This window comes from Rousettus aegyptiacus, unplaced genomic scaffold (assembly GCF_014176215.1).
Source record: "Rousettus aegyptiacus isolate mRouAeg1 unplaced genomic scaffold, mRouAeg1.p scaffold_m13_p_7, whole genome shotgun sequence".
NCBI lineage: Eukaryota > Metazoa > Chordata > Mammalia > Chiroptera > Pteropodidae > Rousettus > Rousettus aegyptiacus.
The window spans coordinates 34,077,558-34,099,389 of record NW_023416310.1 but is presented as its reverse complement, the minus strand read 5'-3'; the positions used below and the strand labels follow the sequence as shown (position 1 = coordinate 34,099,389).

The 21,832-nt window shown below is 38.6% G+C and overlaps 1 protein-coding gene and 1 pseudogene across 6 annotated transcripts in view; one reads left to right on the top strand and one right to left on the bottom strand.

Moving 5' to 3' along the window:
• Positions 1 to 21,832, bottom strand: part of EML6 (EMAP like 6) — a 220,539-nt gene that overhangs the window by 138,355 nt on the left and 60,352 nt on the right. For all 6 annotated transcript variants that reach the window (XM_016130157.2, XM_036225002.1, XM_016130160.2 and 3 more), the window contains exon 2: positions 222 to 381. In XM_016130157.2, coding sequence (XP_015985643.2) covers positions 222 to 381 — 160 coding nt within the window. The remainder of the gene's footprint in view (positions 1 to 221; positions 382 to 21,832) is intronic.
• Positions 4,583 to 5,662, top strand: LOC107502710 (annotated as a pseudogene).

The window sequence follows — 21,832 nt, the reverse complement described above, 5'->3', positions numbered from 1 at the left end:
TTAACCAGATGGTGAGACTGGGGGAACCAAAATGGGCTTATCCGATGCATGGTGTCAGTGCCACAAGCTTGGAAAAGGATCAAACAGGTGAAAATTCTAAGAGGCTCACCAAGGTGAGAGACAGCAAGAGCCGATAGACTTTCTAAGGCTATAGGTTACGTGCATTAGGATTCTGACTTAAGAAAAGTCATTTAAAAAAAAAAATGGAAGGAGATACACACCTGTCCATCTGAGTCGAAAGCCAGGCAGGCAACTCCATGTGTATGGACATCTTTAAGAATAGACACAGTCTGGACATTATAGGAATCCCATATACATATATATGGCTCCTTCCCAACTTGGCCAGTTGCAACGAGAGTTTTATCGGGGTGTAAGGCAAGGCTGAAAAAGAAAAAGGCCTCTTTCACATTCTCCTACTGAACAAAGTTAAAAACATTGATCATCTTTTATCCACATTTGTTTCTCATTTTAATCATCTAACGAGATACTCTCGAGTCCAAACCGTCACTTCAAGTAATCAATTACCCAGTTGGTCTAAATAGCATTGGCAGAGAGGCTTAACAGTTTAACAGTAATTCCATCTGATTTTACTCACTTAGTTACCTTAAAAATGAGGCACTATTATGATTATAATTTTATGATTAGAAAATCTTCTATATGGTTCTATAACTGCTTTATGCCATGATATTTGCTTACTGATTTTGAAAATATTACTCAGCTTTCAAATTAGCTTTTGACTTTAATTGTGGGGTGGAGGGGGAGGGGTGGATGCAGTTGCTAGGAGAGAGTGCATTTCCCAGATGAATTAAACCTGCGTGCAGTAGCTCTGGATACCATCCTCATTAGGATTTCAGAGCATGGAGGGGTCCCAGAGTCAAGTGCTGTTTCTGTGGTCATAGATTATGTATTTCAATGAAATTTTCTATTTTACAGCAATCACTGTGACACCAGGAGAACTACAAATTACTATGCTTGTGTTTTGCGCAGTATTTTCCCTCTGTAATCCAATCAAAATAAAATTTTGTCAAATACCAACTAGAATTTCAAGGAGTCTGTAGCAGTCAAGAGTGAGAAATATTATCATTCCTAGATGAGAAATCACTCTACTATTTTGAATTCATTGTGTAAAAATGTTGTGCCTTTCTAAAAATAGGTGTTAGGAATTTAAAACAAAACAAGCATATTACCTATAGGAGAAACTATCAGATGACACTTTACTCAGTAACAAAAGTAGGGGTTCTTTTGCCTTTTCAATGTCGGCATGATTTTAAAAAGAGTACATGCTTTGGAATCAGACACCTGGATTTGTATATTGGCTGCCTCTTACTATGTCTGGTCCTCCGGACATACTACTTTATCTCTTTTGCCTCAGGTTCCTCATCTATAAAATGGAGGTTCTATAGAAAAATAGAAATGAATATAGAGCATCTAGCACATGACTTGGCACACAGTAAGCATTCAGTGCAAGTTTCATTATCATTTCTGTAACTGGCATCCAATAGATACAACCCACATATGCATGTCTTTATGGATACAGTGTGTCTTTCAAAAACAAACGTTCTGGTTCTCAGCTGGCTCTATGAATGGTCCCCCCCCGCCCTGCCACCCTCCACCCTCAATTCTGCAGCCACCAAGTAGCCTCACGGTGGCCCTCATCCCACTGTGCTCCCTTCCTGGGCCTCCCACCAAACCTAGAGCTATCTTTCGCGCAGGGCCTCTGAATACCCACCTATTCCTCTCACATGGGCGCTCCCAGGCTCTTGCACCCTGGTGCCCCAAGTGCAGCTTGTCTTCCCAGGAGCTCCCAGCACCCCCACTCCACAGGTCCTCAGTCCAGGGACTGCCAGCAAAGCTGAAGGCCCACTCTACCTGCATTCTCCAGTCGAGGCTGGGTGCTGCCCTCGGATTTTTCTTTTTTTAGGAAAAAAGGGTATAGTTGGAGCCCGCAGGGCGTGCTTTGTGGCTTCAGCTGTGTTGGGAGTGAGCTCAGATCCTAATGTAGGTGCACGGAGAGGATGGGCATCGGCGCGGCTCAGAGAATGGTGAGCTCAGGCCCCAGGTGCTGCTGCCACAACCGCACCCTCAGAGCAAGCCCCTCCTCTCGGGACCTCGGGATTTCTACAGCAAGCAGAGGAGTGCCGGAATGAGCAACACCTGCGCGCCCCAGGTGCCAGAGGCCCCTCGTCCTTGATTAGTCAGTCAGAGTCTGGCTCACACCCCCTGTCAAGCAAACCCCAGCCCTCCTTGACGCTTTGCCTTCCCCTATCCCAGTCAGAATTACAGTGTAGGCCACTTCGCCCCACGAGCCGCCAGATGTTGGGGACCTGGCTCTGGCCCAAAGGCTGCACTGGGGCAGGACTGCCAGGAGCCAGAACCCGAGAGTGAACTGCGGAGACCCGCTAAAGTCTATCACCTTCCAGGAGGACGAAGGCGCTTGGACAACAACGCGAGCTTCTGGCTGGGCCGCTGGGGCCTCAATCTGCCATCTGCCGAGGTCCACAGCTGCAGCAGCCTGAGCACACCATTGCACAGCCTCGGGGCCAGTCGTTCCTCCTGGCAGCAGCAGTGAGGTGTCGAGAATTTGTTCCCCAAGACCATTGCTGCGTGTTTCTGAAGGCTTTCCCCTGAGGACCAGCCTCTAGGCATCGCTCTCTTCTGACCCAGCCCAACTGCCAGTACCTGTGGGGTCAGCCGGCCTCGTCAACTCAGGAAATGTCCATCTCTACTGAACACCATAAGGGGCACCCAGGGAGGCCTGGGCGGGGCTTGGTCAGAGTGGAGGAGTGTGGGGTTTCCCAGGAAGGCAAACAAGGGCTTCTGTGGCTTCAGCTCTGTAGAGGGAAGTGAGTGCGGGTCCAGATGGAGGGGTAGGAGAGGATGGGCTGGGACACACTGAGAATCCGGGAGGCTCAGAGAATGGAGAATCAGGCCCCAGGTGCTGCTGCCACAACCACTCTTCTGGGGAAGCCCCACCCCTCAGGACGTCGGGAGTTCTAAGGGCCTGCAGAGGAGCCCTGGGATGAGAAACACCTGGGTGCTCCCGAGCTGGGTCCCCAACACCTCAGTTAGCCTTCTAACAAATGCCTGCTGGAAAATGTATCCTCAGGAGTCTTTAAAAGGAGTAATATAAAAAGTTAACATATAAAGGCATAGCTTTTTCACAGTAGGCGAATGCTATAGGCTTTAGAACTTTCTACAGCTGTATAATAATTTTCAGACTTGGTGAGAGATGACCATTACAATGTAAAAGGACCCTCCCAATCTCAATTTTGCTGAGATAATCTTTGGTACTTGATGGTTCCCAGATGTCCTAGAAAATTACAAGGTGATTATAGAGTGCCATATTTGTTTCATTAAAGTAAGTGATTTTTTTAGGGTCATTTGTTCATTTGTTCATTCATTAAAAAAAAAAAAACTTATTTAAGGACCTATGAAATGTAGTTACAGCACCATGGATATATAAACATAAAATACACTGCCCCTCTTTCAAGAAGCCACTGTAAGAAGGACAGACATGTAAACAAATAATAAAATGTCTGTCTACCTACCTAGCTATACACATACATACATACAAAATGACAAAGAAAGATGGAGAATGGAGTGACCAGCTGCTCACTACTGTAGCAAAACTATGAGTTCATATGAAAGACAAGGTGCAAAGGGCATCCACATGAAAGGACAATGGCTAGAGTCTTGCAGAGAACAGGAAATGGGATGAGTCACAGACAGGCTGGGGCAGCCATGAAAGCCCCAGGCCAGGACGTTAGGGCACTACTGACAATTTATTAGCAGAATACAACATGAACAGTTTCATATTTTAGGAAGGTAACCCCAGCATCAGTGAGGCACAGTGGGAAGGACAGACAGGTGAGAGGTGTTAGAAGAGGAAGCAGGGAAGCTAGTTAGGGACTAGGTGAGAGATACTGAAGTAAGACAGGGCTAGAGGAGATGGAGAGAATTAGTGAAGGGATATTTAAGGTGGAGTGAGAGAAAGGTTTAGGATGTTTGAGGTTAAGGAAAAGCTTGAGCATGTCGAAGTTGACAGAAAATTTTTTGCTTGGGCAACTGGGTTTATAACTCACACAGCTTGGGGTCATTAGAGTTTTAAGCCTATGAGCCTGATTCTGGGAAAAGATGGCCTTAACTCCATCCAATTTTTAGTGGGGGAACTGAGACTCCTCAGGTCAGCACCAAGCCTAGAGTCCTAAGGGCTTTGGAGAAGAGGATTTGATTAGACTGTATGCTCCCTGAGGACAGGGACTATTTCTATCACTCTGTACACAGTTCCTAGGACATCGTATGGCAGAGTAAGCATTAGCAGAGTGCTTGCTGAAGAGGGAGCAAACGATGCCAACAATCCTGGCCGCTATATCGCCTCTCCTCACTACAACAGGCAACAGGTTCTACCCAGGGACTGGAAAATAAAGAGGAATGAGCATATTTCCCCTAGATGGTCAGAGACACTTTCGAGAGGTAAATGAAACTTTCTTGCTGCGATCCCATATTCTATTTAAAAGTGCTTGGGATGTCTGAGCGACCTTCAACAGGGTTGATAGCACCATGTTTTCTCAGGTGGGTGTCGCTGGGGTCTTGGCCTGGGCCGTGCAGCCACAATGGATCCAAGTTTGAAATATAGGAACTTTGAAAGATATTACCAGGTGACTAAAGTCAATCAAAAACATCCAGAAAATTACCAAGTCTATGAAAATGGTAGCAGCAGCAAAATATGCCCGAGCTGAGAGGGTGCTGACATCAGCTCGTGTGTATGGAACAGGATCTTTGGCTCTGTATGAAAGAGCTGACACTAATGTGCCTGAAGACAAGAAGAAGCACCCCCTAATTGGGGTGTCCTCAGACAGAGGGCTTTGCGGCACTATCCACTCCTCCATCGCTATACAGATGAAAAGCGAGGTGGCTACACTCACAGCAGCTGGGAAAGAAGTTAAGATTGTTGGAGTTGTGATAAAATTAGGGGCATACTCCATAGGACTCATTCTGACCAGTTTCTGGTGACATTCAAAGAAGTGGGAAGAACCCCCCCTACTTTTGGAGACATGTTGGTCATTGCCCTGGAATTACTAAATTCTAGATATGAATTCGATGAAGGCTCTATCATCTTTAATCGATTCAGGTCTGTCATCTCCTACAAGACAAGAGAAAAGTACATTTTTTCCCTTAATAGCATTGCGAGTTCTGAGAGTATGAGTATCTATGATGAAATTGATGCTGACGTGCTGCAGAATTACTAAGAATACGATCTGGCCAGCATCATCTACTATTCTCTCAAGGAGTCCACCACGAGTGAGCAGAGTGCCAGGATGACGGTCATGGACAATGCCAGCAAAAATGATTCTGAGATGATTGACAAGTTGACTTTGACTTTCAATCACACTCGCTGAGCTATCATCACAAAGGAGTTGATTGAAATCACCTCTGGTGCTGTGGCTCTGGATTAATGAAAATCAAGTTTCATCCCCAAACAAGAGGTAAAGACAGAAAATCCAGTCATCTGATTTTGTTTTTAGTTTATTACTATCCTGGTTGGAAGAAATTATTGGTCCATTGTTTAAATTACCAAAGACAGCAAGATATTTGTAAATTATCTTACAATAAACAACTTAAAAAAAGGAAAAAAAAAGTGCTTGGGATACTTGGCTGATTCCTAGGGTTCAGAAGCACCCAGAATTTAAAATAATTTGTTATAATAATTTCACGATTCCTGACTTTTCTCAGTTCCTTGAATAAAGTGGGAAACAAAGTAGATTTTCAACAAATCTTTAAAGAGGCCTTCAAAATAACTTATCTAAATTACTTAATTAGCAGTGTGACCTAAAAAAATCCATCATGGATCTGAAGTATTTTTACTCTAGTTATTATTTTTCTTTTCATTCATATTAAAGCCCATTAATTTATTACATTTATTAAAAAGTTCCACTGGATTTTTTTTTTTTTTTTGGCTAGAAGTTGCTTTACACTGTTCTTTAAACCGTCTCTTGCCAGCCCATGCTACCCTCTGACCCAGATGCCTCTTTTGTCACTTGAATAAATTAACAAAATTATCTATTTCTCCTTTTATAAGCCGAGAGTCTCTGACCTCACTTCTCTGGCTTGCATGCAACATGATTGCTTAAAATGACTCATAATGTTTTTATTTATCCATGTACATTTCAAGAACAGGGAAAACAGAAAACAACCTTAATTCACTTTGCCAACTGTTACTGTTCTAACGGCTTTCCAGAAACTTCACTCCTCTCACCTGGGTAACACAATGAGAGCACATCCATGTATCTTCTAGAGCACAGCCAAGTAACATCTACTTTAAAAAAAAAAATTGTCATATCATTTCAACAGCACTTTTTAAATCTCGTAAGAGAGGCGGGGGAAAGCTTTACTCACTGGATTTGCAAGAGAGTAATATAAGGGATCAGTAATGAGGCAGTTGCAGAAGCACTTATTTAATAAGCACTTTTGAAGCCACCATCAAAGTATCTATTCCCTTTTCCCCACATCTCTCCATTTAGGAATTCAAGAATTTCACATAAAGTCATTTTGAACAGGATCTGCTTTCATCTAATCTTAAAACATTTTTTGAAATTCTCGTTCAGAAGCATTTAAATGACAGGTACATACATATATATATATATATTTTTTTCCTCATATAAAACCAAATCCACCCACTGCTGCATACTTCAAAACTGCTCTTTGCTCCTTCCATAGAGGTGCCCTGACCCTAAGAAGCTATCCTAAAGTAATATCATTAGACCAACCAACAGATAAAAGGAGGGTGGGTTCCCTTATCCTAGTAAGGGGCCGTGATGGAAAGAATCTGAATTCCTTCTAATGAGATGCAAAATGATAAACTATTGTGTCCTTCCATGGAGAAAATTACAGAAGTGGAAAGTGCCACCATTACACAAAATACCTGTTCTGCTCATGTCCACCTCTCCAGACATTGCCCGTCCATCCTCACTCTGCCATCATTCCACCTCCTAACCTGTTCCGTCTGAGTTCTCCAGCTGGTCCCCAATTGTCCTTCTCCCTTTCCTCGCTCTCTTCCTGCCTTCATCTCCCCAGCTACTCCCCTCCTGGTAGCCTCTCCTTCCTAACCTCTGTATCCAAGCCTCCTATCCTGCCCATCCCTACACTGCCTGATCCCTGGGTCTCCCTCAGATCCCCTTCTCTCAGACAGCGCCAGATGGGGGTGGGGCCAGGGGCCAGGGTTGGGACTGAGCCCCACAGCTGCCCCTCCTCACCTTTTTTGTATAATTTAATAAATAGTTGCGCTTCAAAAAAAAAGTGTTTGTTTTTTTTTTTTCTGTAATTTTCTACTCTGGGCTTCCTGTCATCTTTTTCACCACATCACAATGTTATGAGTCTTCCTGTGACTGAAAGTACTGATACAACTTACTTCTATTTTAAGTCTACCTGCCACCTGAGAGTCCATGAATCCAAATCTTATCTTTGCTTTTATAAGAAAACTTGCACTTTGCAAATTTTGAAAATTATTGTAGTTATAATAGCAATATCATAATATTAAAACTTTTAAAATTGACTCCTTTTCACTGAGGGTCTCAGTACAATGAAGGTCTCTTTCCATGCCTGCATTAAAAGGTTTTTCCTCTGGTAACCAGTTTATTGCATTGATTGTACTATACGCATGGCAACAAAAAGGGATCAAGCTTTTAAAGAATTGCTTCTCTCTGTGTATATATAAATCTAGTTCCATGGGGAAATCCCATCTTCTGTTACCATAGCAATAGAAAGCACTGCAGAGGACTTTCATCACCCTGAGAGAAGGAATTGATTTGTTTCTCCAGGATGCCAGGAGGGCAAAAACATTGTCTTTCTGATGTCAGATGAGATCAGGAAGACTTTCGAATATGTTGGTGGGGAGAAGATGAGAATTAATCAAGATCATAGAAAGAGGTAGCCTTGCTTATGAGGTTAAACCAAAAAAGCTAATCAACATTAATCATTTTTGATTCCTGAAGGCAAAAATTATATCTGAGTACTTGTTCCAAGAGCAGCATTTATAAGACCTTCATGATTCTGACTTTACTTCTTAAAGCCTTGTTTCATTTTTGCTCAGGTTGCTTCAGTGATTCTTTCAGTAATAACTTTGTTATTTTTTAATAATTTCCCCAGGGAAGTATAAAAGCCTTCTCCCTCCTTCTCCCCTAAAAATACCCTGAGAGAATTTTTCCAGTGTTGGAATACATCATTCATTCCAACACTGGAAAACTAGGCTGGACTATCTGGGACAGTGGGGAAATCTGCTGCTTTCTGGGCTGAAGAGAGAGTGGCCTAACCTCAGTGGATGTTCACCTGTGAGGAAGAAAAGGCACAGGAAGGCTTATATGAGCACAGTGGCCTGAAGGTAGTGCAGCCCTACAGAGATAGCTGTGCTCCAGTCTTGGTCCCCAGGGCTGCACTTGGCACAGGAGTACCAACATTGGGACTGTGATCTCATCTGAGACCAAAGCCAAAGAGAGGGCCCCACCTTCCATGTGGGCCTGGGCAGGCTGAATGGAAGTGATAGCAATGTGGACAGACCACCAGAGTCCATTGCCATGCTCTGGAACTATTATGTCCAAAGGTACCTGTACATTCATGGTTAAGTAGTGATCTGTCATTGACAATCTTGATGAGTGGTACGTCTAATGATAACAAATGTGGTCTAAAAAAAATAAAGAAATGAAACATATCTTGGATGTTGAGTGTTTCCACACCTGTAGGGGTATGTCACTATATTCTGGCAATACCTAATACCACATGATAGAATGGTCAAAAGAATAGTGGCTTGGCTGCCTGAGTCAAAGCAGGCAGCGGTATCCTGGAGCCAGTTTGGACTACTAGCAAAAACTGTTGAATTTTAGCAATTTTGAATCAATTTTTAAACATGACCAATGTTAAAAATTAAATTACACAAAATTACAACTAAATAGATCATATTAAAAGCAAAGATAATATGTACTAAAACTCATCGCTTCCTAATTATCTTACTCCATTTTACTATTATCTATAGTCTTGTGATTATTTATTACTATCCTGTCCATACGGTAGAAATTCCATAGAATAATGTGTTACTGCACATCTCTTTCCAACTCTGTTTTTAATGATGTCACATTAGTGGTTGGAAATCAGCCATGGTGGGAATATTTATATCATGGAAATCAACAAATGCTACAAATCAGGGCTTGATTCATCATTTTGTTGATTGTCTAGATTTAAGACATAGAAAAATAAAATGCTAATAATGCAGTATAAACTTAAAAGTGTGTCATGTCTATACCTGTTACATTATGAATAACACAAAAAATTGAGACAATATTCTAATATTCAAAAAGCAACATCTAGTTCAGCAAAGAAGTCACATCATTAACAATTAAAATTCTGATAAATATCCTGGTTGTCTTACTTTTGTCTTATTAATTTAAATGAAAATATCAACCAATATTCATGTCAAAACTACATTCACTTATCAATATTGTGAAGGACTTCTTTTCTGAACGAGATAGTGATCAAACATTCATTCTTCATCTGATTTTATCAAATCAAGGTTGAGCTGTAACCATAGGTGGGCCGGAGACATAAGAGTCCAGCAAAGAATGATGAAAGCATTCTATGAGAACTGATTGGCTATGCCGAATTTAAGAAAAAAAAAATGATGCAATTTATTATTATTTGTAAATTATATACATCATTTATATCAATAAAATTTATAACAAACTATGACTGTCTATGCCTACATTTTTTTCTTTTGGAGTGAGTGGTTAGATGGTTACCAGTACATCACGGAAGCGTATCTTCTCTACTTACCCACATGAGGTATTTTCTCACTAATCACCTTCAGCAAATTACTCAACTCCTCTGTGCCTCAGTTTCTCATCTACAAAATGGGAATAATAACAGTCCCTACCTGAAAGAAGGTAGGTATTATTCAAGATTTAATAAATCCTAAAGCAGTGGTTAAAACAATAGTGCTTAGTCAGCAGTGATGTAACAGCTATGTGGAGAGCCAGAAGAAAGACAGAGTAATCGGGGGGATTGTTTCATAAAGTATATAAATATATAGCCAATGTACTGTGTACTTGAAATAAATAATTAAAATGCAAAAAAATGCAAAAAAAAAACAATAGTGCTTAAAACACAGTAAACTCTACATAGGTGGTATTGTTATTATTAATTAACTACCATGTGATAGAATATGCTCAAAACTGGTAAATATATATATAGATAGATAGATATATATATATATATATATATATATATATATATATAGGCTGTCTAAAGAAGTCATTCTAAGGAGAAAGTGTCTGAGGCAAGAACAGAGTTTGGAAATCTAATCCAGTCATGATTGACAGAGAATCTGGATTTAACTACTGAAATCAATCAATCTGAGTAAAATATCAATAGAAGGGAAGGTTCTGCATGAGGCCTTTATTAAAAAGAGTCAGAATTAACAGCATCTTCCTGCAAGCAGCCTGAGGTGACCTGGGAAAATGGTTCGCTATTCACTTGACCCACAAAACCCCACAAAATTATGCAAATCAAAAGGGTCAAACCTTTGTGTTCATTTTAAGAACACATGAAACTGCCCAGGCCATCAAGCGTATGTGTATGTGAAAAGTTACCAAGAATCTGAAGGATGCCACTTTATAGAAGTAATGCTGCCATTCTGTTGTTATAATGGTGGAGTTGGTAGGTGTGTCAGGCCAAACAGTGGGACTGAATGCAGGGTCGATGGCCTAAAAAGAGTGATGAATGTTTTCTGGATATGCTTAAAAATGCAGAGAGTAATGCTGAACTCAAGGATTTAGATTTAGATTTTCTGGTCATTGAGCACAAACCAGATGAACAAGGCTTTCAAGATGTAGTGCTGAATTTACAGAGCTCCTGGGTGGATTAACCCCTATGTGAACTCTCTCTGCCACACTGAGATGATCCTTACTGAAAAGAGCAGACTATTCCTAAACCAGAATGGGAGGTTGCACAGAAGAAAAGACATCCCGAAAGAAACTGAAGAAACAAAAACTTATGGCCCAGGGATAAATTCAGCACCAAATAAATGCTAATAAATGTAAAAAGAATAATAATTAAGACAGCAGAGTATTGATATAAGGATAGACATATAGAATGATGGAACAGAATTGAATCCAGAAATGGACTGCATTTATATGGTCAACTGATTTCCAACAATGGTGTTAAGGTAACTCAAAGGGGAAAGGGTAGTTTTTTTCAACAGATAGAGCTGGAACAACTGGACATACATATAGGGGAAAAAATGAACCTCAACATTTCTCTCTCATTCATAAAATTTATCTCAAATGAGTAGAGAGCTAAATGTAAGAGCTAAAACTATACAACTGATAGGGGAAAAAATGTTAAAATATTTGTGACCTTTGAAAGACAATGGTTTCTTAGAAAAGAAACAAAATGTGTGAGCCATAAGAGAAAAAAAAGTTGATAAATTGAAATTCAAAATTAAAACTACTTCTCTTTCAAAGATACCATTAGGAAAATGAAAAAGCAAGCCATAGATTGGTAAGAAAATTTCCAAAGGACTTGTACCCAGAATATATTTAAAAATGCTTACAATCCAATAGTAAGAAGAAAACACAAATTAAAATATTGCCGAAAGACTCAAACATTATCGAAGACAACAAAAATTAATAAGACGGACAATACCGAGTGCTGCTGAGGATGTGGAGTAACTGGAATGCACATACATTGCTGATGGGAATGTAAAACTGTAAGGCACTTTGGAAAGTTATTTGGCAGTTTCTTAAAAAGTTAAATATACACTTACAACATGACCAAACAATTCCACTCCTAGATATTTACCTGAGAGAAATAACAGGATATATCTAAACAAAGCTTTACATGCAAATGTTTATAGCAGCTTTATTTATAATAGCCAAAAACTGGAAATAACTTAATTAAATGTCCATTAACAGGTAAATTGATAAATTAATTATTGTATATTCATACAATGTAACTGTTCCCAGCAATAAAAAGAAAAGAACTACTGATATCCACAACAACATGGATGAACCTCAAAAATATTATATTGAGTGATATAATCCTGGAGCATTCAGTACTATACTTGTCACTAATATATTCATCATATAAAGTTGAGATCCAAGAGATACTGTACATAGTTGACCCCAAAAAATAAAGGCACGAAAGTATGACTTAAAGGTACAAAAGTAGATAGGAAGGGGATTAAAAACAATGAAATAACCCTTTGGGGAGGGCAAGAGAAGGTATATAAAAATAGTATATGCAGGCTACAAAGCTACATCCTCATAAATCTTAAAAGAAAGTCAATAATATCTAAAACAGATTGGTCAAAAAATAGCAATTAATCATAATATCTCAAGATACGAAGATAATTGCAAAAAAGAACAGTCATAAGAATTAAAAATGTTCTTTTGGAAAGTGGAATAGGGATGGGAATGGGTGGGACAAGGGCAGTTTTTCATTATAAGGCCTTCTGTAATTTTTAATTTGTGTGTCAATATTGCTTTAATACAAATATAAAAATTAGAAAAATAAAGAGAAATAAAAATTAACTTGTGCAAAAAAGAGAGACAGACAGACAGTATTTGGTGGTTTAGAAGTCTTCCACAGGCAGAATGTAGAGAAGGATGCCTGATGACTGTATGTATCAGATTGATCAATCCCCAAATGTTCTCCTCAACTATAATTGTTACTGATAAAACGAATTTGATCAGCATGGCTATTCTTACAATCCATTCTTTGAAAAAGGAGAAATACTTTCTGAAGACACAACAGTGGAGTAATGAAAAGTTTCACTAATAAAAGGAGTCTATGTGAAACCCAGCTTTCTAGAGCTATTCATCTCTTTTTTATTCTTTAAGCAAGGAGCATGACTCAAGCATTGAGGGTTATATTTGGCATAAGTCCCATTAATTTAGGATAATTAAATATGCCAGTCATGTGTTCCAGCAAGGTCTGACTAAATACTTTAGAGAAGTCATTAGTGAATCCATCTGGTCTAGTGGCTTTGCCAGATGGCAAAATGTTACTACCCCTATCTGTGCTGCTCTGGGAACATTCTACCTCTATTGTAGAACAGCATGCAGTTATTTTCAGGGCAAGTCTTAATTTGCTAGTTTACATTATCAAGGGATCTGGAAGAAGGAATCAAAGCCTAACAATTGTGTTACACTCTGCCAACCAAGCCACAAATTTCAAGGCCTGGTTTTCTGTTGAATTCAAAATGATTCCATCATTTGTTTCCACAGAATGTTCTACATCACACATTTCAGATGATACTCCATTTGTGACTAGACAGTCAGAACCAGAGGGAGAGGTAACCATCTACCGTTCACATCCATAAGATTATAATAATCCAAATGAGGAGAACCCTGGAAGTACTTCCTCCATGTGGATGGTCATCTAAATGGAAAAGTAGCCAGTTCTGATTTTATTTTTTTAATTATAGTTGTACACCTTTGTGAGAGTGACTTAAAATGACAGTCTTAAAGTTGTTTTGGCTCTTTGACCATGCAGAGTTAACCTTCAACTTGCCAATTCCCTAACTGGCTGGGTCAAAATGCATGGCATTCTCCAAAGCACTGACAACCGCAACTTTAATATAATCACATTCACCAGTTGGTGTCTGAGGTTAAATGCTTAAACCCAAGTGATAACCGGGGCCTTGAAGCAGCTGGAGGAGAGTCTGAGATGGCCTGATGAAAGTATGAGACAAAGACAGAACCTAGAAAAAAGCACAACATCTTATTGCCACTCTCAACCTCCAATCCATTCAGTATAGTCTAAGAACAAGCATTAGGTTGAGCTGAAGCACCACTCTCCTAAAAAAGGCCAGATTTGCATATCTAATAACTGACTTAGTTGACTGTGATCTGACAGAACGTATACAGATTGTACTGTTGCTTCCGAGGTCAGCCCCTGAGTATGTGGGGACCAGGAGCACCGCATTATGGTGACTCATGGCACTGAGAGCTTTGGCTTTTACTTTGCTCTTCGTCACTAGCGCCTCCTCTTCCCTTTGTTTTAATTTTATTTCTCTTCCTTCTCTTTCAAAGTTTTCTCTGTCTTTGCATTTTGTTATATTTTATACAGCATTTCTATGTGTCTGGAGAGGAGTAGGGAGGGTAGGAAGGTATGCGTCTGTGTCGCCTCAGTACCAAATGTTGCCAGAACTGAAAGCCCATGCTTGACTACTTACAACCATGCTGAATTCTAAACTGTCTGGATTCTCTCATTCTGGAACTACCACTGTGAACTTGGCATAAATGATTAATTAAAATCTTTTTAAGATTCCATCTGTGTAAGAGCAGCTACGTTTCCACTGAGATGATTACACCGTGATCCTCCTCCCCACCAGCCCCCAGCCCCTAGACACTATTTCGCATCACTGCAGACACCTTCAATACAGTCGTGGGCAACAGCTGGAAAGATCAAAATGGGGTTCAGGATCATCCATCTTCAAATCACCTGTGTCCTATGGTAAAGCAAGAATTTGTGATCCCAGAGGTCCAGGCAGAAAAGTCCAGGATGAGCAAACTGGCTTTTTCATGTGCATCTTAATTAAGGTGTAAAAGAAGTGATTTCCATAAGAAAGGGCTAAGCAAGTGCCTAGCACCTCTGGGCCCTTAGAAAACAGCTTACCAGGGTACTATTGAATCTCCTGGTGCAGGGCAAGAACTATGTGCAACTTATACTCTGCCATGCCAGAAGAGAAGAGAATCACCCTCATAACGACTAGACTTTCAAAATACTGATGTCTAACCTCTAAAATATATCTCGAGCTGCCTCCTCCTTTGCTGATTTTTTTTGACTGCTTGAACTATCAACCACAGAAAGAAGTGCCAATATCTCCCACTGATTGCGGATGCATCAATTTCTCAAAGTAGTTCTACTGAGTTTTGCTTTACATTTTTTAGGCTTTGTTATTAGGTACATATAAACTTAGAACTTTTTGTTTTCCTGGTAAATAACTTATCATGTAGTTACTCTCTTCCTCTCTAGTATTGGCTCATGCTTTGAATTCTATTTTCTGAAATATTGAGTTATATCAACTTCCTTTGGCAAGAATTTGTCAGATATACCTTTCTTATATTTTACTTTCCACCTTTCTGTGTTCTTAACCTTTAGGGGTGTCTCTTGCAAAGGGATAGAGCTAGACTTTTTTTGTTATCTCAAGTGAAAATCTGCATCTATTAACTGGAGAATTAAGTCTCTGTATTTAGTATAATCACTGTAATGTTTGGATTTAGTTCTACCCCTTATGTTATGCTTTATTTATCCTGGGTTTTTTTTTTTCTAGTTTTTCTTCCCTTTTTAAAATCTTTTTTGAATTTTTTTCACATTCTAGTTTTCCATTATACTAGTTTAGAACTTATTTGTTCTTTTTCTATTTTTTTTAGTGATTACTCTAGAAAGGCTAACATTTATTTTTATAAAAATCTAAAGTTAAGAATTATCTTGTACCTTCCTCTTCAACTGTAAGAACTTGAAGGCTCTTTAACTCCTATCTTTCCTAGATCACATTATAATTATACCATTACTTTAGTTTAGTTTTTTTTTTTTAACATGCAAGTTAGACATTACTACTGTTTTATGCAGTTAATGTTTAGATTAGTTATCTATACATTCACCAGTTATTCTGCTCACATATCTTGCCACTCAGACACTTCGGCTGGAATCATTTTTCTTTCATCTGAAGTATATCCCTTACATTCTTTTAGTGGAGGTCTGAAAAAATTCTTATTTCCCTGAAAGAGTGTTTATTTTGTTTCTGATTGAAATACAGTCTCACCACATAAAAAATTCTAATATTCCTCTTCATTCTATCCTCCATGTTTTAAACCTCTCTGTCTCAGGCAACTTATTCAGATATATCTTCCATGTCACTAAGTCTTCAATTGTGTTTAATCTGCTGGCTATTTTGAAACTTTAGTTGGTTCTTTTTTCAAATTTTAGTTATTTTAAATAGTGTCTTATTCCTAATTCATAGCTTAAGTCTTTCTTTTATTTCCTGAAACATATCACATTCATTTCCAATATGTAAAGTCTTTGTGAACTCAATTCAGTTGCCTTTCTGCTGCTTCCCCTTATGATTTCTCATTATTTTGATATGGGCTGCAATTTTTTGTTTACTGAAAGATCATGCTTTTTGGAATTTTATCTGTTGGACTTCTTTGAGACCCAAGGTAAAAGTGCATTCCTCTAGGGGCCTGCATTTGCTTCTCTGGGTACCTGGGGACATCACTGTCCTAGGATCATTGTGTGAGGTTTTGTCAGACTACATAAGCAGTGTGAATTTACATGTTAAGGCCGTATGAGAACTATCCTGTGATCATGAATTTTCAATATTTCATTTTCATCTTCCTCACTAACCCTTTTATGCAAAAAAATTGTTTTGTTTTGTTTTTCCTAGTTCACATTACAATATAGAAGTCCAGGTCTTTGGGGTTCTAGCTATACCTCCAGCTACCATTAGATGCCTCATTTTGTCTCTTATCACTTATACCCCATGAGGCCATCCAAATAGAAGCTCAAGAACACCAGAGTTCAGTACATATCCCAGAGCAAGGACCGTCAGTGTGGCTGATCTTTCTAGGTTTCGACCTTCAATTCATCTTTGGCCCCTAAACATTCCTTAATTTATCAGCTAAGAAATGAATTTTAAAATATATTTTAAATATTTTATCCAATATTTTTAATTGTTCTTAGTGGAAAGGTTGTTGAGGTTATCAGATCTTGTACACTAGTAAAACCATAAAGTCCGTCCCCTCGTTTGTAATCCCATTACTATCGCTGTGGCTTACACTCCCACCTTGTGTTTAGAAATCACTTTGTAATCCTTTGCTACACTTACCACAGTCCATCTAGAATCAAAAGGCCTGTTTTGAACATGTATCTCTCATGTTCTGAGCTCTACAAGGACAAATAGTCTGATTTATTATTATTTCATAATACCACCATCTACCCCCCCACACACACACACACACACACCACATAACACTGCACCTTGCACAGGAAACACTCAATACAGGCTTAGTTAATCAAATTTCATTTTCACATCTTTTCCTAGTGATGCCTCATATCTAGATAATTGTTTTTGAGAACTCTGAGACTTCTGGATTTGGCTATAATCTGGGGTCTGGTTCTGGGTACATGTTGAGAAGCTCTCGATCTGTGCCCCTGGCTGGAGAAAGTATGTACGATAAATAAGAATTCTGACTTTGGGGTCCTATGGACCTGCATTTGGTTTAAATCTCATTTCTACCATTTACTGTAGGAATGTAAAAAGTCAAGTTATGTCTCTGGGCCTTGATTTTCTCATCCGCTGAATGAGGTAAATATAAACACATACCACAGGATCTGGGACTTAGTGAGAACTCAATAAATAGTAGCTATAAGTGTCAAGGCCCCGTAGTATGACAACTAAAATTATTTATTAGCAAGTGAACTAAATTTAAAACCTTAAATACCGAATAAGTTACTTATCTTGATTTTTAGATGTGGAAAATGAAAACTGAAATGATTATCTTTTCCTCGTTCCTTCTTTTTTTGGAATCAATCATAAGTTCTAATTCTACCAGTATTTTTAAAGGATGTTAGCTACAAGAGGGCAGGGATTTTAGTCTGTCTTTTTGTTCTTTTTTTTCATTAATGTTACTGGAACAGCATGGTGCCTGACATCTAATGGATGCTTTATAAGTACCTGTTGAATGAGTAAATAAGTAAACACACATAGCTCCAGCTCCAAATATTTGAATAAGAGTAAGAGGGATGAAAAAAACACATTAAAGGATGTAAGGACCTTCATGCATATAATTCCCGTCACAAACTCTGCAGATAATAAAGATCATGAATAATTATACTCAATAATAACACTTCTCCCAAAAATATTTATTATAAATTATCCAAAAATTCAAACTCCAATTTTTAAAAGTGCCTTTCCAAGAATGATGGCATAACATTTTAATTCACAAGGTTTCACACTTTTCTAACTAAATTAGATACAAAAAATAATAATGTTTGTGTTGCTAGTTTTGAAAAAAACTACATATTAGGTCCCTTACAATAGTTTTTACAGCAAAAAAAAAAAATGTTAAATAGAAATGAAGAGTCTTTGAAAGCCGAGAACACTGCAAACGAGCCTAAATCAAGGTCACTGATTTTCTTTTGTATTTTAGTTCAGCGCAAATGGTTTCTTGTGGGGAAAGAGCTTTATCTATATTCTATTATTCCACACACACACACACACACACACACACAAAGACAAGCATGCCCTCCTTAGAGCAGGGGCATGGAGTCAGGTCTTCTTCAATCCTGACACCACATAGGGAGCCAAGCATGAATAAATCCCCAGTATTTAAAATCAGTACTCCCCCAGGGATGAGAATTTATGTAAGCAGCACTTCGGTGCCCAGGCTGACCTAGCCCACTTGCATTACTTCATATTCTCAGACATATCATAGAAAATAATTTCCAATTCTAATAAGAAACTTCCAAAGAGCAGAAAGCCAGGGCTAAGTAAATTGAAGGAAATAGAGTACAGAAAGGATAACTCTATTCTAGCTCCTTGACCCTTAATGCGATGGGAGTCCCTTATTTGCCAGCTCCTGTTCCAGTGGCTTTGCACGTGTGATCAAACTGAATCCCTAAGAGAGATCTAGCTGGGCTGGGGCTGAGGACCCTACTCATCTACTATCTAGCAATAAGAAATGCCCTCTTCCTTCCCTCTCATCCCCCATATCTTTTTTCATACACTGAGGATTAAAAAAAAAAAAAAGTGCTTGGGGACCAAAAACATTGCGCTCTGTCCAGAATAGTGGTTCATCCATCCATCAATCCAAATAGCTGACACATTAGGGGTTGGAGTGAGAGTGCAAGGAAAGCAGGCTATGACAAGGGCCAACAGACCCATGAGAGAATTTACCATCTCAGAGAGTAAGAGGTATGTCCTTGAGCTAGCCTCTAAGTCAATCTATGCCAGTTTCAAGAAAAATAATGAAAGCACCCATGTGTTTTCTGAAGACAATGATTATTTTAGGAAACATTTAATGATTAAAAATGTCTGTAGTTTTAAAACAAATGCTCCAAAAAAAAAAAGAAATCTGGCTAAAGTGTACTCCTTAATTCAAGCGTCATTTTAATGGTATAGTGGCTGACACCTTTAACACATAAGTCCCGAGCTATTTAATCCTTCTAGGAAGCTATCTGATCCTTCTTCAAATATAAAAATTAATAATAATAATAATAATTAGGCGTAGGGTAGCTAAGTGCCTAGAATTTTCCACTTAGTCTCTGAAGGCCACAGAGTCTCTGTTGCAACTACTTGACCCTGTCACGTAGTGTGAAAGCAGCCATGAACAATACATAAAGGAATGAATACATCTGTGTTCCAATAAAATTTCATTGACGGGCACTGAAATTTGAAGATCATATAATTTTCATATGTCATAAAATATTCTTCTTTATATTTTTTTCATCTAAAATGAAAATTTCATTTAAAATGAACTTTAAAATGTAAGTCCATTCTTAACATGAGCCATACAAAAACAGGTGGTCAGCTGGATTTGGCCAGTGGGCTGTTGTTTGCCAATCTGAGTTATATCATCTTTCTTTAGTATCTACCAAATACCAACAGGTAATTATGAAGTCTTCTTAAAACTCTATTTTTTCAAAGAGTTATTTTACTTCTTTACATCAAATCCATGATTTTGATGATGAGAACATGGCTTATAATTTAACTTTTCTCTTTTTGTAAAATATTTCAAATATATAAATACAAATATACAGTCATATATGTGTCAATGTAAGGCATAAAATAAAAAATTTAAAAAAAGTGCACATCCATAAGCTCATCACTGAGTTTCAGAAACACATTACTAAACAATGATACTCTGGCATGACCCTCCCCAGTAACCTCCTCCTCCCACCCCATGAAAACACCACTGTTCTGAATTTTGTCTTTATCTTTCCCTAATCTTTTTAATATTTAGTTTTATTACGCATGTATGCAGGTTTGTATTTAAACTTTATTTAAATGGTGTGTTATTACGTATATTCTTCTAGGACTTGCTTTCTATCACTCAACATTACATCGTAAGATTGCATCCACATCTGGTGTAGCTGTACCAAAAAGGAAGGAAGGAAGGAAGGAAGGAAGGAAGGAAGGAAGGAAGGAAGGAAGGAAGGAAGGAAGGAAACAATATGTCTACATATAGGAAAATGGGTAATGACATTACAGTATAAAGTAATACTATATAGGAGTGAATTTAAATAAATTAATTATGATAGATTGCTAACTAAAAATATAAACTGGATTTCTAATAGTCTATTGATGTTTAAAAATAAATGTCCAAATTCTTTTAACAGAACATACCTTCTGGAGAGTTATCAATCACAAATTGATGAGAGAAAGTGAGGGAGGGAGGAAGGGAGGGAAGGAGGGAGGGAGGGAGGGAGGGAGGGAGGGAAAGAAGCCGCAAGTGAACTTCTATGGAGAGTGTAATGCTGGGAACAGGAGTCTGGGTGGCAGATTTTTCACTTCCTGAAAGTATTTCCTCTTCTGGAAAAACAGACTTAACAAAGCTGTGCCATGGAGACCCAAATCCAGCTGCTCAGAGGGTACCTTAGTGAATCACAGATACAACTGATTGAGAAAGTCAAGTGCTATACACCATTATTATTCTTTCCAAGTCAGTAAAATAAATGGTTCTATTAGTGCTATTGAAACTGTACATTTATCTAATTAGAATGACTCAGGTCCTTTGCTTTTCACATTTAAAAAAATGTCTCTATAAATTAATGTCAAATTAGACATCTCATTAATAGACCTAGAAAAACATATCAGAATGATACTGCATTAATTCATAATCATGACTAAAATTCACTGCAAATCACTGATTGACTTATGAATGAAATAAAACGCATGAGAATACAATATGGTATGCCTATCGTATAACGATGAAAATGTATTGGGATCAAGCTAAAGTTTCAAATACCTTTCTAGAACTTGTTTGCCAATGTCAAAAAGCACAGAGTTGACATTCCCCAGCAACAGGGCCTGTGAAGTGACATGACTCCATGGTAGTTAACCTGTCTCTATGGATGTACCCACTTGCTCAGCCACTCTTTCCAAATTTCTTTCCTTCTAAGGTTCTAAAATAGGCTATTTACTCCAACATGTATTATGTAGTCTATCTAAAATGTTATTCACGCCTGGCTCTCTCTAAATCAATCTCTTTTTCCAATGCTCCAGGAAGAGTCAAGTAAAATTATTTTGAGCACCCACTAGGTGCAGGGAGGTTATAAGTGAGTGCAGGTATAAAGTTAGTTACAGAACCTGCTTCTAAGGCACTTATAATCCAGTGAGGAAGACAGGCATGTAAACAACTGCAGGAAACAAGAACCCCACAGTCTCAGTAGCTTATTCCTTCTTCATGTTACATGGCTGTTGTGAGTCTGCAGAGGGGCTTTCTCAGGTACCGAGGCTGGCAGAATGGTTATGATCCTGAATGTGCCAAAAGAAACTGAACATGGTGAAGTATGCACTGGCTTCTGAAGCTTAAGCAACACATGCTACTTCTAGTACTCATGTTTCATCAGCTAATGCAAGTCACAGGGCCGCATATAACTGTAAATGGGTGGTGATGTGCAATCTCACCATGTGCCAGGAAGGAGAGAGCATTAGAATATCTGCAAATAACCTTAATGGCAACACAAGACCCAATTACTGTATAATAAAAAGAAATGGCAAGAACCAATTACCATAAAATAAAAGGAACAATAATCAAAGTGCTGATGGTGCTGCAGAATA